Here is a 16,528-nt window from a genome sequence, read left to right on the forward strand (position 1 = left end):
ATACTCTTACCATGATGCGTCTCTACTTTAGACTTAAACTCCTTGAACTTGTCAAAAGTTTCAGACTTGTAGCGCATCAAATAGATGTATCCGATTTTCGAGTAGTCATCTGTAAAGGTGACGAAGTATCGAAAATCGCCCCTTGCCTCGGTTGACATTGGTCCACACACATCAGAGAGAAAAAATGAATGAAAAAAAAAGAGAGGAGGTATAAGCTGGACGAAGTCCAGGGGAAATATGTCTAAGGGTAGGAAGCAATAGTAACCTGACCCAGCAAAAAAAAGAAGGGAAACGAAGTGTAGAAAGGAGAAAACTCTCATAACCCGACGCTTCAGTGGTATGACAATAACTTATGAGAGAGTCGGTCCTAACATCCCTGGTGATGAATGAGTGATCGAGTGAATCCAACAATTGGGGAGGTGAAAGGCTATCTTGACAAACTGACAGATTGATTAGGTAGAAGAAGGGAAGGGGAAAATTTGGAGAAGTGCAGCCTGTTGGATTGACCTTAATCTTGTGGGGACGGTTGCCTAAAAGTTGAAGCTAGTTCATGCATATGTGTTTACGTGTTTTTTTTATGTAAGTGTTTGTTATTTGTGCGTCAGTTTATGTCTAGGTCTAGGAGTATGTGTTAAGTTAGAGTCTAGAGAGTCGGTCAGGGGATAACCATGCGTTGAAATTCACCTTATTCTTTTTTTCTTGTCTTTATACTTGAGGACAAGTATGGTTTAAGTGTGAGCATTTTGATAAGGCTAATTTCTTGCATCGGTTATGTGGTGAAAAATCACTTTTTTGTTGGGTCTAACACAAGTTTTAAGCCAAGTGTGTAAAGGAATTGCTAGGTCCAAGAAGAGCTGAAGGCAGCGGACCAGCGAAGAAAAACGAAGGAAAGTGAGCAGAATTAAAGAGAAAAATGGCTGGACGAAGGGAGTCAAAAGCTGAGGGTAACGAAGACTATTCACACCCTGTTGGATCCACTTCCACGCCTAAATAAAGAGGAGCATGCAGCACACGAAACATACATGATTTGCTCTCAGCTCACACACTCACACACACTTGGGAAAAGGGGGATTCTGGGATAGTTAGAGGTTTCATCTTCGGAGAGAGTTAGTGGTAACACCGTCCTCACGAAGGGCGAAGATACAATCAGTTTACATTCAGTTTTTACACTGTTATTCCGTCGAACTTCAACGTTTCTGAAGTCGAGTGGTTGTTTGCTACTTACCGTTGTCTATGCATTTCGTTTACGTCATGATGGTGTTTATTTTGTGTTGAATTACGTTGATTCTGTGTTTTGAGGTTTATTTCAGAAGTTAAATGTTATGCTCTGTTTGGATGTTTATGTGCTTGATCTGGGAAATAGGTTGTGGATTTGTGCTGTTGTTGTTGATCTGTGGTGAATCGGCGAATCTGTAGTTATGGATATAATTTTGGAATGAGTTTGTTTCGGATGCTTGGATCCGGAGTGGATTTAGCATCCGGAGTGTGGATCTGAACAGGGGAAACCAAGTTTTGCATGGATTTTGAACTTTCTGCTTTCTTTTTACTTTACTTCGTCTAGTAGCCGTAGATCTGCTTTAGTTTTAATTGTTTTTTCGATTTCGTCGCCTTAATTTTTGTTGCTTCACTTTGAATTACGTTCTCACTCTATTTTACTGGAAGTTTCATGCCATTTGTTGGAGAAGATGATGTCGCTATTAGTTAGTACTTTAGTTAGTTGTTTTCCAGCTTTTCATCCGTATTTTACCTTTTCAGTAAATGGTCCCCACCGTCGGTTGTTTTCCCAGGTCTAGGTAAATTTAGGAAGTGGTTCTTAGATCTAGTTGTTGGCATAGCAAAATTTCAACACCAAGTCTAGTTTAATTTCCTCAACCCAAATTGCATGGCAGCAGCCAACCCAAAAATAGTCCCGAGTCTTTGAACATGTTTACTTGCGCATTCATCTCTGTGGGATCGATCCCTACTTCCCTGTGCTAATTTTAGTATATGTGGTTGAGGGTTTTGAAGAGGTATTATGTGTCTCCAACGACCGAGATCTTCCAACGTTCCGTGAGTTCATAGACCCCGTGCTCTAGTGGATTCGCTGGACCCAGGAAGCTTGATATTCCTTACAAGTCACACAAAACACTCACTTCACTCATCCATGGAGAATTCCACGTGAAATGCATCAGCATGTCGATGTAGTAGGAACAACACCAACAAATTCTGCGGTGGATGTGGAGCTTCGATCTCGATCCACTGCCGGAGGATTTGCCTCCGCCAGTGAAGTAGTACTACATCAACGACATCAACGGTGGGATTTGGTGAATTCCGTTAGAATTTCTCTCTCTCTCTCTTTCTCTGAAATGCTAGGGCTTTTTTTGAAATCCTGATATAGTTTTTTCAATTCTGAATTCTAGTCAAATTGGATGTTATTTTGATACTGGTAAGTTTTTAGCCTGAATTCTGAAATCCTAGCCAATTTTAGCCAATTCTGAATTTTGAATCCTTGCCAATTATAGCCAATTCTGAATTTGATATATGTTTTTAATATTGATGAAAAATCTCTTGTTGGTGGATATTTTTTCGATTTTTTCATGTTTGTTGTATAAACAAATCTATAATGAAGTAACAGTTTGGCTGAATGAAGTAATCCGCAGGTTGAATGAAGTAACGTGACCTTAACTGTGTTTTATGCATAAGTTTGTGTATAGCTTTAGTTAATATGAACCAAATATCTAGTTGAATGAATTAATAACATGTTCAATGAACAAATGCCGGTTAATATGAAATGATAATATAAAGTGTATCCGATCACGTACTTATGATGAACTAAATTACCTTTTTAAATGAAGTGAATGAACTTAAATTCTGGTTGAATGATGATTTTTGTTGTTATTGTTGTGGTGGATGAGGTTAACATGAATGACTTGCAAGCAGGAATGATGATTTTTTCAGCTTATTGAAGGTAATATTGATCAAATACGTACATTTAAATATATTATTGTTGAATGGAAAAAGAAGTACTTTGTGAGGGGGGCTATCTTGTCCGTAAGTGACGAGAGAAAGACGATTTAGAATTTTATGGCTTGAAAGATGATTTAGAATTTCTATGGTTCGCAAGCCCTAGTGAAATAAAAGTCTAAATTACTTCATTCAACTAGACTATTACTTCATTCAGTTACATTATTACTTCATTCACCTAGATTATTACTACTTCATTCAGTTACATTATTTACTTCATTCAACAAGTATACCACTTCATCACAATAGGATTTTACTTCATTGAACTTCAATTGGGTCAGTTACATTATTTACTTCATTCAACAAGTATACCACTTCATCACAATAGGATTTTACCTCATTGAATTTCAATTAGGTTATTACTTCAGTCCATTACCTTATTGATTGTTTGTGATAATTTGTAGAAACCGCATCGGATTTTAATTACTCTGTACTGCTTCTGGCTGTGATCTGGCCGAATTTGGGGATGGTGTTGTTGATTTGTTGTTTTATTGTGTTTATGTGTTTGTTTGTGGATAATGAGCTTCGTGTGTACTTCAATTTGCAGATCTAGCTAGTTCATGCATGAGTTGTGCATTTTTTTTTAAAAAAAAATAAGAGCATTTTTCACTGAATTTGGAAAATCTTCTTTTTTTAATAAAGAGCTGAACCTTTCTGCAACCAACTTGACTTATTAAAGGCATCATCTTCTTCTTTTTTTTACTGATACAACAGTTATGTATATTGCACTTGGAACACGGACACACACACACAAGCATGATACATACAAAATCGAGTTGCTCACTGGAGTCATTGTTGTTCATTTTTAGTGGATGTCACGAAATTTTGTTGATTGTGAGTTGAGTGTATGCTTCTCTGTTCCTGAATTTGTCTTGAAGTATATGTGTTTATCTCTTTCACGTGGACCAGTGCACCAAGATCCAGTCAAATTTGTTGATGCACATCATGATTGACCGCTAATTATTGACTTTAAATGGATTGTAGAGATTGGGGGGGATGGTAGATAACATGGTGATGCACTTACTGTTCAACATAGGGGAGATGGTGAATAAAGAGATGCAAAAGGAGATAATTGATGAGGTTATAGGGCCACAGGGAGCGAGCTGGAGAGGATGTTAGACGAGCTGCAGAGCAGCGTTGTCTCCCTCAATCGTCGCGGTTGATCGAAGGCATTTCAAATTAGAGAAGAACAAGTGTGGAAATCGCAATATTTAGATTTCCATTCAACTAGGATATTACTTTCTTTCAGTTAGATTATTACTTCATTCAGTAAGATTATTAAGTACTCCCTCCGTCCCAAGGAAGATGACCCCTTCCTTGGGCGGCACGGGATTTTATGCAATTTTATTTTGTGTGTTAAGTGGAGAGAGTAAAGTAAGAGAGAGAATAAAGTAGAGATAAAGGGATTTCCATTTTAAGTAATGGGTCATCTTGATTGGGACAAACCAAAAAGGAAAGTGGGTCATCTTCAATGGGACGGAGGGAGTACTTCATTATTTAACTTTGTTATTACTTCATTAACTAAGTCATTACTTCATTTTCTGTTTTACTACTTAATTCAAATAGTTCCATCACTTCATTCGACTAGGTTATTACTCTAAAAGATTTTGGAGCAGATAAGAAAGAGTCTACATCATTCATACGTGTAATTAATTCATTCAACATGTATATCACTTCATCAAAAATAGGTTTTTACTTCATTGAACTTCAAGTGAGTTATTACTTCAGTCCACTACCTTGTTAAATGTGGTTATAACTTCATCAATGAGGTTATAACTTCATCAAAATAGGTTATTTTATTGTGTTTATTTTGGATGCTGGACGGTAAATTTCGAAGTGCAGAAGAACAAATTGTTGTATGCATAGTTTGCAAAGTGTTATAATTGTAATGAAGTAAATAACGTACTTGATGAAGTTATAACCTCAAGTAATGAAGTAATATTAACTGAATTGTATTGTATGTATAAGTTTGTAGCTGGATTTCTACATGTGTTGAACATGAAGAATTCCAATTACTTCATGAGATCAGATTACATCTCAAGCTTACCTTCTGAATCTCATGGAGAATTCAGATTATGGATGATCTACAAACACCAATCTCACGATTTTTTCGATTTATTTTTTTTGGGTACCTAATGTGTTTTTAATTTTGATTAAGTTTTTTAACCAATCCGATGAAAAATCTATTGTTGAACCTTGTTGATAAATGAATTATGTTTAACAATTTGTATTTTTTTCAATTTTTTCACGCTTATAGTGATAAACAGATTAGTATGAAGTAATAATTTAGCTGAATGAAGTAATCACCAAGTTGAATGAAGTAATATTACCATGACTAGGTTGTATGCATAAGTTTGTGTATAACTATACTTATTATGAACCAAATATCCAATTGAATGAATTATATTTAACAATTTATATTTTTTTATTTTTTCACACATGTAGTATAAACATATCATTAATGTTGTAATAGTTTAATGAAGTAAATGCGCCAAATACGGCGAGGTTGGTCGGCATGATTCAAGAATTGTGAGAAGATACAAGTGATGTGCTTATTTCCTTATAGTAAATTATTTCATTCCAATAGGTTTCGTACTTCATTCCTGAAGTTATTTACTTCATTCATGTAATTATTTACTTCATTCATGTTGTTTATTACTTCATTCATGTACTTATTTACTTCATTCATGTTGTTTATTACTTCATCGTAATTTGAATTTGAATTTGTTTAAATATTTGGCAGACTTTAAATCAAATAGACTGTGTGAAAGTGTTTTATTAATGAAATATTTATTTTTGATTATGACGTATTCGTATGTCATGATTGAACCTACCTATTATTCATCCTAGTAGGTTCATTACTTCATTGCAGAAATTTATTACTTCATTATAGTAGTTTATTACTGTGCGCGAACTAAAATCGTTTAAATTTTCTCCAAAATAGTCAACTATTCCCACAGTACGTGAAAGTTGTAAACCACATAATCCTCACTATATAAATCTCATAACCAATACAAAATCTCCATCACAAAAAAAAGGAAAAAACACAAACTTGTCCAATATAAGAAATCATCCAAAATTGACACACCAACACATCTCAATGGGCTGCGCCGTGATTTTAGGCACCACCCATTTGTTAGGCGTGGGGACGGACTGCACAATGTCCTCCCCAGCATGTCACCGTGCCTCAACTACATCTCCCAAAACTCTTCATTTCGCTCCTCCAATTTGATTTCTCACCCAGCTGTGAGTTAAAGGATTTTTGCCAAGCATTTTCTTCACCTGTATACAAGAAACACATAACAACAATTCAAAACAAGTATACTCCTAGCTAAATATACATACAAAACAAGTCTGTTTATATTACTTCATTCCATGAAGTTATTACTTCATCAAATAGGTTATTTAGTTCATTCAAATTATTTTCTTAGCAAAATATGCATACAAAATAGACCAGTTTATATTCCTTCATTTCATAAGGTTATTACTTCGTCAAATAGCTTAGCTGATTCATTCAATTGTTATTTCTTCACAAAATATGCATGCAACACAATTACTTCATCCCATGAATTTACTACTTCATCAAATAGGTTAGTTACTTCATTTAATGCTATTTCTTAGCAAAATATGCATACAACAAAATTAATAAAATTCATACGAACATCAGACGAACTTTCCTTGCGATTTGATTTCCACAAAGCGATGTCTCCAAATTATGAAGTAATAAATCAAATTAAGAAGATGCAGATTATTTTTTACCACATAATTCAAATGAGTCCAGAAATGAACTAGAAACACACATTAACAACATACAATCGAAAAAATCAAAAATCAAACACCAAACTATAGCCTCATAAAATGAAGTAGTAACCTCATGAAATAAAGTAATATCCTCAAGAAATGAACTACATCGATTTATGCAGCCAAATTGTTTTTATATATTTTCTCTTAAATATCAAAAGTACAGTGAAGTAATTGATTTATGCAACAATCAAATGTTGAAGTAATCGCTCATAAAGACAAATCAAAGCCAAAAATCAAATGTGTCTTACTTGAATCAGAGGTTCGGCCAGAGGATGGAGTAATCTCTCAAATATCAAAATTATTGATAAATTGGAAAAAATTAATCGTTGTTAGTTCATTACATGAGGTTAATACTTCATCAGATAGGTTCTTTAGTTCATTACGATTATAATTATTCGCAAAATTATGCACACAACACAGTTCAGCTCATTGTTTATTACTTCAGTCCATGAGTTTACCTTCAAGCCGATCAGCAAAAGAACTTCACACGAGATTTGCTTTGTCGACCCGCTGCGAATTAGCCACCAACAAACGATTATATTTCACCCCTAATTGAACTATTTAACCACTGATTGATGAACTAATTACGCAAAAATCAGAAACCAAAGTAAGAAAGTATGAAGTAAAGTAGAATTTTGAAAAATATAAAACTTCAATACAGTGTATTACATGAGACGTAACGTTCTGCCGGAACGCAATCGGCGTCCATCTGAACAGTAAATCGAAGCAATTTTAGTCATAGACTTCAAAATAGGAAGTTCAGAAAAACAATATAATATAAACCTTCACCTTCCATTGATGAATTTCTGGTGTCAACTATTTCAAATCGCGTAGAGATGTGGACGTCTGATGGAGATGTTGAAGTTTGCGGATAGAGATGCTGAATGTGTGGTTAATCGACGACTTTCGTGTGTCAATCATTTCGAATCTGTGGTCAATCGACTTGAATCAGCTTGAGATGTCGTCGATTGTAGAAGAGGAAGTTGTGGAGTCGTCGATTTTGGCAAAGAAGCAGCGTTTGAGCGTCGATTCGCAGTAGAAATGAGAGTCGGTTTGGAATAGAAGATGGGCGTCGCTTTGTAGAAGAAGATATGTCGCTTTGTGGAAGAAAATTCGTCGATTTGTAGAAGTATTCTTCGATTTGGAGAAGAAGAGAGCAAGAGAGATGAGAAAGAAGAGGAGCGATGTGAATGAGAAGAAACAACGTTGAATTTTTTTACCCTAGTTGTAATTTGACTGAAATACCCCTGATTTGAAGAATATTGCTTACATAATGAAGTAGCAAAATTCATGAGACCTGATTTAATCTCATCCATTAAAATCTATATCTAAGGGCCCTAATTTGATCTCTAGTTCAGTTTTTAACACTAGATTTGTAAATAATGAGACTCTATAAACTTATATACAATTAGATGCAATAAATTTGAATATAAGCCACTCGAGAGGATAATAATTCATTATATGCTATATTTGTTGCTGGAGTAGAACGACTAGATAGTTTACTTGGTAAATATTATGCCTTTTGCCCTTTTTCTAAATAAGAAAGACACCAACTACTTATTTTATTGAATACAGATATACAAGACTAAATTCTCAATTGATGGATAAAGACAATAATGATGGCACAAAATCAAAGCATTACCAAAGAAAAGTCAGGCAATTATAGCAAAAAATCTCAAAATCTAATCAAGTTTAATAACTCTCAAATTCAATATAAATGCATCTCATCTCACTACACAAATTCAAAGAAGCACAATGAAAACTGCCACTTCTTTCACAACATTATTCATTGCTATCAACATGATATCTATGATCACAACACAAGGCCTTACCATAGACCTAATTCGCAGGGAATTCTTACAATCTCCTTCCCTTATTTCTTGGTCGCACCCATTTATGACCATTTTGCGACCTTCTTTCAACCACCATGCCAACACACGCATATCTCAAACGCCGCTAGTTGATATTTTTTCCGACAAAGGAGAATATCTGATGAAGTTGTCCATTGGCACGCCACCAGTCGAAACTTTAGCCGTTGTCGACACCGGCAGCGACCTTGTTTGGATCCAATGCAAGCCTTGTACAGAATGCTTTCTCCAAAAAGCCCCACTTTTTCAACCTAAGCTTTCTTCAACCTACAAACCTGCTGCTTGTACTTCTGCTCCATGCAATGCCCTTCATGGGAGGACTTCTTGTCTCCAGGACACTTGTCGTTACACCATTGGATATGGCGACAAGTCGTTTAGTATTGGTTACCTTGCCACGGAAACTCTAAGATTAGGTTCCGTGGCAATTCCCAATGTTGTTATTGGATGTGGACATAACAACCGTGGCACATTTGGTCCTCATGTGACCGGTATTGTGGGCTTAGGTGGTGGTGAATTGTCACTGATCACCCAAATGGGATCTTTGATCCGAGGCAGATTCTCCTACTGCCTCGGATCATACATAGGCGGAGCCTTGTCTTCTAGTAAAATGAGTTTTGGCGATGATGCTGACGTGTCAGGTGATGACGTGGAGACAACTGTCTTAGTGGCCAGGTTCCCTAAGACTTTCTACTTCTTGACATTAGAAGGGATTAGTGTTGGGAATAATAGAATTGAATTTGACAGCCATTCATCTTCAAATAGTTATAAGGGAATTGAGGATGGCAATATCATCATTGACTCAGGTACAACATTGACTTTTCTTCCACAGGAATTATACAATAAAGTTACGGCACAAGTGAGGAGTCATATGAACATGAAAGAAGTGGATGATCCTAAGGGGCTGTTGGATTTATGCTATTATTCAACAAGTGTAACAAAAGTTCCAGAAATCGTATTTCATTTCAAAGGGGCTGATGTGAAATTGAAGCCTCTAAACACTTTTATCAAGACTAGGGAAAATAATTTGTGCCTAGCTTTTGCACCCACAAATGATGAGCCAATATTTGGTAATTTGGCACAAATGGATTTCTTGATAGGATATGACTTAGAAAATAAGATAGTATCCTTTAAACCTACAGATTGCAACTAGGAAGGTTGTAAAGATTAATATCCTGATTTTCAGTTAAACTTCCTTTTCCTTTAATTTGTGTTTGAAAGAAATTTAAGGTAGCAATCGAGTTTCTCCGATCAACATCATACATATAAATGATTAAGAAATGGGAAAAAAAAAAAAAAAAAAAAAAAAAAAAAAAAAAAAAAAGTGATTGATACTTGGCCATTGTTGAGACCATATACTTAATGATGATCATGATCATACGGCTTGGTGGCGGGCATTGGGGGCAATAGTCGATGTAGGAATAAATGTAGGCGAAGAGCCAAACGAGCCAGGGCTAAAGCAGCAAAGGGATGCCACGGCTGAGAAGACAAGGAGAAGGACGCAAACCACCACACACAGGCAGAAGATGTAGATCAATGGAATTAACATTCTTTCCCTTTCATCTGCATCCCTGCATCCATTAATTTATTTTCCCTCCTTGAGAATCTAATTTCCGCCTCTACGTGTATATATATATATGCGATTCGAGGAGGAAGATTTTCTTCTTAACGAAGCTTCTATTTGGGGGAATAATTAATTGATTTTCTACAAGAGGACATGAACAAAAATTTTACATACCACGTGTTTATATTTTACAAACTACTACTATAATCTAAGAACAACGCACCTACAGACTTGGCTTACCGGACTCAAAAACAATCATAATGTTAAGGAATGTTACCTGAATTATACAACAGACCTAAATCGATCAGTATTCTACCATGTCGGTATTAGTCACAGAAGTTGATTCTACCCATAAATGCCAATTTACCTCCCATTTCCATCCCTCCTTCATCCTAAATTATCATCACTGGTGTGGGGTTCTTATGCCCGCTCCAGTGCCTGGCCATGTACGAAGCCACCACCTTCGTCTGTCATGCACAACCACCAAAAGAGAAATAAAGGAAATTATTTAGTGGAACACAATGCACAACAAGAACATAAAATCTTCCTAAATAAAACCAATATTAACTTTGTGAAATTAAGAGTTTGGAACCAAGCAGCATGTGTAAATACTGATGGCTATGACTTTCACCTAGCATTTTTCCATTGGGAAGACTGGAAACAAAGTTTATAAATACTGATGGCTGTGTCTTTCACCTAGCATTTTTCCAATCGAGACTAACTTAAAAAGATGGCAGGGTTCATATTAACTGAAATTTAAGTCAGTATCACAGAATGATCAAGGAATGGAGATGCAAAGTAAAATTGTAAGTACTTAAAATACTATCAAACTGCCAGTGACTAAAAAGTAGGAAACTTAAAAAGATAGTGCAAAGCATACCACTTTCACCATCAGATAAATCCGCAAACCTTGCAATGGCATCGCTGAGAGCGAGCTCATGTTCCTGTATCAAAAGAACTAAACATTAGAACCCATCGGAAAGACAAAATACACATGAAATTAATTTGCAAAGAATGATGTGCTTACTAACCTTTAAAACTTTCCTTGCCCTGTCAATTTCAACAGGATCAGGATGACTAGCATTAAAAACCTTCTCCACCTACCAACATTCAAACTTAATGAACAATTAGCTAATAAAACAAGTGGACACTAGATCCTTGCTCTGCCAATTCCAACAGGGTCTGAATACTAGCATTAAAAACCTTCTACAACTATCATTAAAACATTTAGCTAATCAAATAAGTGGGCACTAGACCTCCACTGCATACCTCTTTTATCAAAGTCTCAGTATGAAGCAACTGAATGTCATCCAGTCTTTTCTTTCCAATGCCATTTTGGGGTGGAAGGTCATTCCTGGACTGGCCTTTGGGTAAACCCCTTCCTCTTCCCAAACCTGGAGCATTATCTTGTCCAAGAGGTCGGCCGATCCCACAGGCAGCTCCACCATAACTGCCATGACGAGAAATCCCAGGGTCTTCACCGTCCCACTTAATATCAGACGGAGATATCTACAGTGGAAATGCAAAAGCATCAGGTTGAGGCTATCCCCAAGAAACAGTTTAATATCAATCAATCTTTAATTCTTCTGCTTGCTAGTTTTTTCTCCTATTAATAGTTCCAAGGACAAATAATACCATGGCAGAAAGAACTCAGCAAAACAATCCATGTCAAACGTTCCCACTGAATTGATAATCATGCCTCAATAATACCACATTTAACTAGTCAACTAGGCTTCTGTTTCTTCTTCTCATTCCAAAGGATTTTTATTGTTCCTAGCTTTTGCTATGAGGTTTAGATAGAACATATGAAAGACTCTATCTAATAGTTGACATCCTTTAAGGGGAAAGTTCCACACAATGATAATCACATTAGATAGAACCACAAAAGCCAAAAGTTTGTGTTGCTTTATTAAATCCAGTAATGCAAACTTTTACATATCTGTTATGTAACATGTGTTACACACTTACACAAGGAAAAGAGTAGATACTATAAACATGTCCTTAATCAGGATGTATATCCCAACCAGTAGTTATAAGCAAAATTAAAATCTAAAAATTTAGACAACTATCTGTGAGTGGAACTTATTATCCTCAAAAAAAAAGCTCAAAATTTGATTATTGATACTCTATTAAAAAAATACAATCTTTGATTGGAGATACATGACTTGATCACTCTAATAATGTTATCAAAGGGAAGAACATTGGTGTGAAGGTCAATAAAGCAGTAAAACTAAAACTAATAATGCAAAATTGCACCATTAGTAAATAATGACACATATTAAGTGTCAGGAACCAATGGAGTTTGCTCAGTTGGTGGACTGGTACCATGCTACTTTAGAAATGTAGCAAGTAGATCATTGCAGTGGCAATGGACAACACTGAAATATATAGTGCCCAACTCATAAGAAGGAAGGTACTTAAAAACAAAGCTTAAGAAATCAATCCAATTACATTAGATCACACATAACAAAACATGATAACTAATACAAGCAAGCAAGGAATTGTGAGATTCTGTAATGTAGAAAAAAAAAGCTATCTACCTCAGCTAGGTTGACCCATTCCCATGTTTCAAAATCAGTACCTATGTCATAAACAAGAGCATGTCGACCCTGAAAATAACATAGAGCTAACTTCAGAAATTGATGAAGAGAAAAGAATGGTCCACAGTTATAAGAGAGGTGGATATACCTCAACTGCATTGTAATCAGTTATAACAGCTTCATAAAAATTATTATCATCGGGCCATCTGGTTCTGACTTTCCGTCCAATTAATGGATCAAAAGAACCTTGCGGCCGCTCATTTGGAAGGCCCCCAACGCGGTTACCAAATTGACCTCTTCCAGCCGGCCCAGAGGGATGCCGAATTTTCGTTAATGAACCAGGTGGTATCTGACAAATAAAGCAAATTATTGAAAAATAGCATCAGTCAAGGTAAAGCAGACAAAAATTAGATAGTATTAAATTTCCAACTCACAGATTTGTGCTTTTTTCCTTTTGTCCCTGCTATAGGTCCACGCTTAGCAGCTGAGGAGGACGGCTGGTTTGTTGTAGCAATTGCATGTGGGTGGAAAGAAGGAGATGGCCCACCATAAGATACAGAAGGATACTGTGGAGCTATCTTTTGCTTTTTACGAGAAGCTGAAATGGACGGACTCAGCACTGCATCATGTACTGGTTGATTGGCACCATGAATGCTTTGTTGCAGCCCCCCTGATTGCCTCCACTCTCTGACAGTATTCCCAATTTCTCATAACCAATAAAATGATCATTTGCAAAATTAAACTTGAGATTGACTTTTTAACAGCTCTTATTTTATGTAAAATACCTTATTCTTCTGATTGTATCATCAGCATTAACCCTACTGAGAAGATCTCTGTGTTCCTCATTTGATAATCTTAACTCTTTCCTGAGCTCTGTAATTAAACTTTCCTTCTCCTGGAAAAAATACAATTTATTGAGCAGACGCATAAACCTTTAGATCTGATGAAAGAAATAAGCCACATTAGATTCACGTCACAGTACAAATTGTACCCAAGTTATGGCATCATCTTGAGCTTTAAAGGCTCTTAGAACTGAACTGTATGCTTCTTGCTCAAGCTGGTGAATTTTAGCTTCCATATCAGTCTCCTCATAGATCCGGGGAAATGGGTGAGAACTAAAGGCAGCAGGCCTTCCATTACCAGAAATGCGGCCACCTCTTGACATTCTATTTGTATTTTGATGTGGTGGAGGAAAATCATCATCAGTTCCTGAAACAGAATCAATGGGAAAGAGAGGAGAAAGACATTTGTCACAGACGATGCCTATAAAACATAACAAGCAATAATGTAGTCTGGCACTATAGAAGATATCATCTAAGTTAATAAAACATAGATAAGGGGATCATAATAACCCATGACAGATATGCCAGAATCCAAGTTGTTGGCCAAATTGAGTAACTAATGAAACACTGAGACGAGTTATCCAGCTAGTTCGTGCTTATTGTATAAGACATGTGAAGAAGAAAACAAGCTTACTAAAGAGAAAGTTGCACGTGATTACATGTTCATCAACAATAGGCATTTGTTTGAAATAGGATGGCAGTGTTACAGATACCAGCTATGTTAAGCGAAAGGAATGTGTCCCAAAGGAATAAGAAGTACAGTAACTCACATAGTGATTTATTGAAAACCCATTGGCCAGATAATTTCGTACTAATTATGTGCCTCCCTACGTCCGTTTCCAGAAAAGAATGAGAAAAAGAAAAACAAAATACTTCAATGAGGAATAAGATCTCAACCCCACGAAGTCCCTCTTTATTCCTACACAAAACCATCTAGATACAAAATTATAATCAACCACCAGCAGCAAAACCAGTGATCCATACACAAGATTCTATCAGGGGAATGTGGTTTGATAATCTAGAACTCTCAGTCCATGCAGAGAAAGCAGACATAAATGAAACAGTATGATTATTTTTTCTCTACACTTTCACTATTCCAAACCACTAATTCAACAGTTCCATCCAAATGTTACTAATCTTAAGAGATTTTGAAGAGAGCTACAAATTTCAAACATATTGTCAAAGTAACTAAATATACTAGTATTGTACAAATAAGGAGCTGGGAACAGAAAACAAGGTAACTCAAAACAACCGAAGTTGACATGAATTTAGAACTAACAGAGTGGACCAGAAGGAAGATAACAGACAAAGGAATGTTTTTTGAGCTCCTGGCCAAACAGATGACTTCAAAATTCAAACACTTGACAGAAATTAATGAAGTGAGCAAGTAGAATCAGCACTTTGAGGAAAACCATAAGTGAAAATCTAAAAGTAATTAGGATTCCGGGCATCACAATGTACTAATGCAAATTATACAACAATACATTTAACTTAAAAACCCTAATCCAATTATACTGAGATTCCGAACCCAAATAAGTCACATAAATAACCAGTAAAAACCTAAACTTTTAGGATTATGAAGGGAATCACTAACCACTACTGTCGTACGGCTCGCAGTCCATAGCCAGCTTTTTGCAGAGCAAAGATTCACAAATTCTCGCAGCTCAAAACCTAGAATCAATCACACGGAGTCAGGAAAACTATAAAATTTTGACTTTTACGAGCTAATAAATAGCAAGCTAGGATTCGATTTCGTTGATTTCGGCCGGCGTGTGTGTTTTGGGGTATGCGGACGTGAAATGTGTTTATTAAATTAGCTAAGGAAATTAAGGTTTGAGTTCCGCCTCTTTTGATTCTGTTGTGTCCTTGTTCCAAAGTGTTTTTGCGGCCATTTTTCAATTGAGAGAAATTGTATATACAAAATTGGACATTTTAGATATTTTATATTAAAATAATTATAGTAATTAATGTAATATAGGAGTATTACGTATTTATCTTTTTATTGATTATTTAAGAAAGATTAAGTTTTCATAATCAACCTTTATACATTTAATTATGGAATGATTTACTACATCAATTATGTAGATTAAAGACAAAATAATAATATTAATAGTCATTAACGTCCAATTATTTTATTTTTAAATAATTTTTAAAATCCCAAGTTATAAAAATGACATGTTTATATACTTAATTTCTTATTGTTATTATCTAATGAAATAATCATAGTCATTCTAATTCAATTATTTTTATTAAATAATCTTTAAAATTTTATGTTCTAAAAATAACTACATTCATATATACTTAGTGTTATCATCCAACAAAATAATCATAGTCATTCACATCTAATTATTTTAATATTAAGTAATACTAAAATTCTAAGTTATGCAAACGTACATACTTAATTTTTTAGTGTTATCATTAACATAATAGTTATAATCATTCACATCCAATTATTTTATTATTAAATAATTTTTAAAATTCTAAGTTATAAAAACGACTACATGTATTAACATATAGTAATGTACGGAATAGCCAAAGCTACATTGAAGTTTGGTCCTTTTAAGCTTTTGAATATTTTTTCTTAAATTTAACAAATATAAATCATGTGCCAAAAACAACACTTTTATTTTGTTCTCTATTCTCTCTTTACTATTTTACTTTATTTTCTCCCCACTTAATTTAATAAATATAAATCATGTGCCAAAATGAATTTGATCAGAGCAAAAAGGATACGTCTGTACAAGGTTAGAATTTATTTAAAAAAATGATATTATGCCAAACATGGTGGTGGAAATGAAATGTAGCTTCTCTGAAGAGTAAACAAGGTTTGCTAATTGAAGCCCAAGCTTTCGGAACAAAACTGGGCCAAAGCGCAGACCTAATCTAAAATCAACCCACCCTAAAATGATT

At 35.3% G+C, this 16,528-nt stretch overlaps 2 protein-coding genes and 1 long non-coding RNA gene across 5 annotated transcripts; 1 reads left to right on the top strand and 2 right to left on the bottom strand.

Annotated features, from left to right (window-relative positions):
• Positions 1 to 5,951: 5,951 nt before the first annotated feature.
• LOC125219126 lies at positions 5,952 to 7,662 on the bottom strand. Its single transcript, XR_007176083.1, has 4 exons — positions 7,597 to 7,662; positions 7,477 to 7,516; positions 7,266 to 7,317; positions 5,952 to 6,285 (listed from the first exon to the last, which is right to left on the bottom strand). It is a non-coding gene; the product is annotated as an uncharacterized LOC125219126 (long non-coding RNA).
• Positions 7,663 to 8,703: 1,041 nt separating this feature from the next.
• LOC125220758 (aspartic proteinase CDR1-like) lies at positions 8,704 to 9,825 on the top strand. Its single transcript, XM_048122902.1, has one exon. It carries the CDS (start codon positions 8,704 to 8,706, stop codon positions 9,823 to 9,825), a length of 1,122 nt encoding a protein of 373 aa, XP_047978859.1.
• A 156-nt stretch (positions 9,826 to 9,981) lies between these two features.
• Positions 9,982 to 15,476, bottom strand: LOC125222946 (protein EMSY-LIKE 3-like). Of its 3 annotated transcripts, none has more exons than XR_007176633.1 (11): positions 15,213 to 15,476; positions 13,768 to 13,985; positions 13,562 to 13,671; positions 13,211 to 13,463; positions 12,925 to 13,125; positions 12,777 to 12,845; positions 11,506 to 11,745; positions 11,268 to 11,336; positions 11,117 to 11,180; positions 10,604 to 10,703; positions 9,982 to 10,243 (listed from the first exon to the last, which is right to left on the bottom strand). XR_007176633.1 is itself a non-coding variant. In XM_048125851.1 (10 exons), exons 1-10 carry the CDS (start codon positions 15,238 to 15,240, stop codon positions 10,657 to 10,659), a joined length of 1,299 nt encoding a protein of 432 aa, XP_047981808.1. In that variant the 5' UTR covers positions 15,241 to 15,476; the 3' UTR covers positions 10,391 to 10,656. The 3 variants fall into 3 exon arrangements, 1 of the variants encoding a protein (XP_047981808.1); XR_007176632.1 differs by lacking the exon at positions 9,982 to 10,243 and adding an exon at positions 10,391 to 10,513; XM_048125851.1 differs by lacking the exon at positions 9,982 to 10,243 and having other exon boundaries at positions 10,391 to 10,703.
• Positions 15,477 to 16,528: the final 1,052 nt, after the last annotated feature.

Source organism: Salvia hispanica, chromosome 4 (genome assembly GCF_023119035.1).
Source record: "Salvia hispanica cultivar TCC Black 2014 chromosome 4, UniMelb_Shisp_WGS_1.0, whole genome shotgun sequence".
Taxonomy (NCBI): domain Eukaryota; kingdom Viridiplantae; phylum Streptophyta; class Magnoliopsida; order Lamiales; family Lamiaceae; genus Salvia; species Salvia hispanica.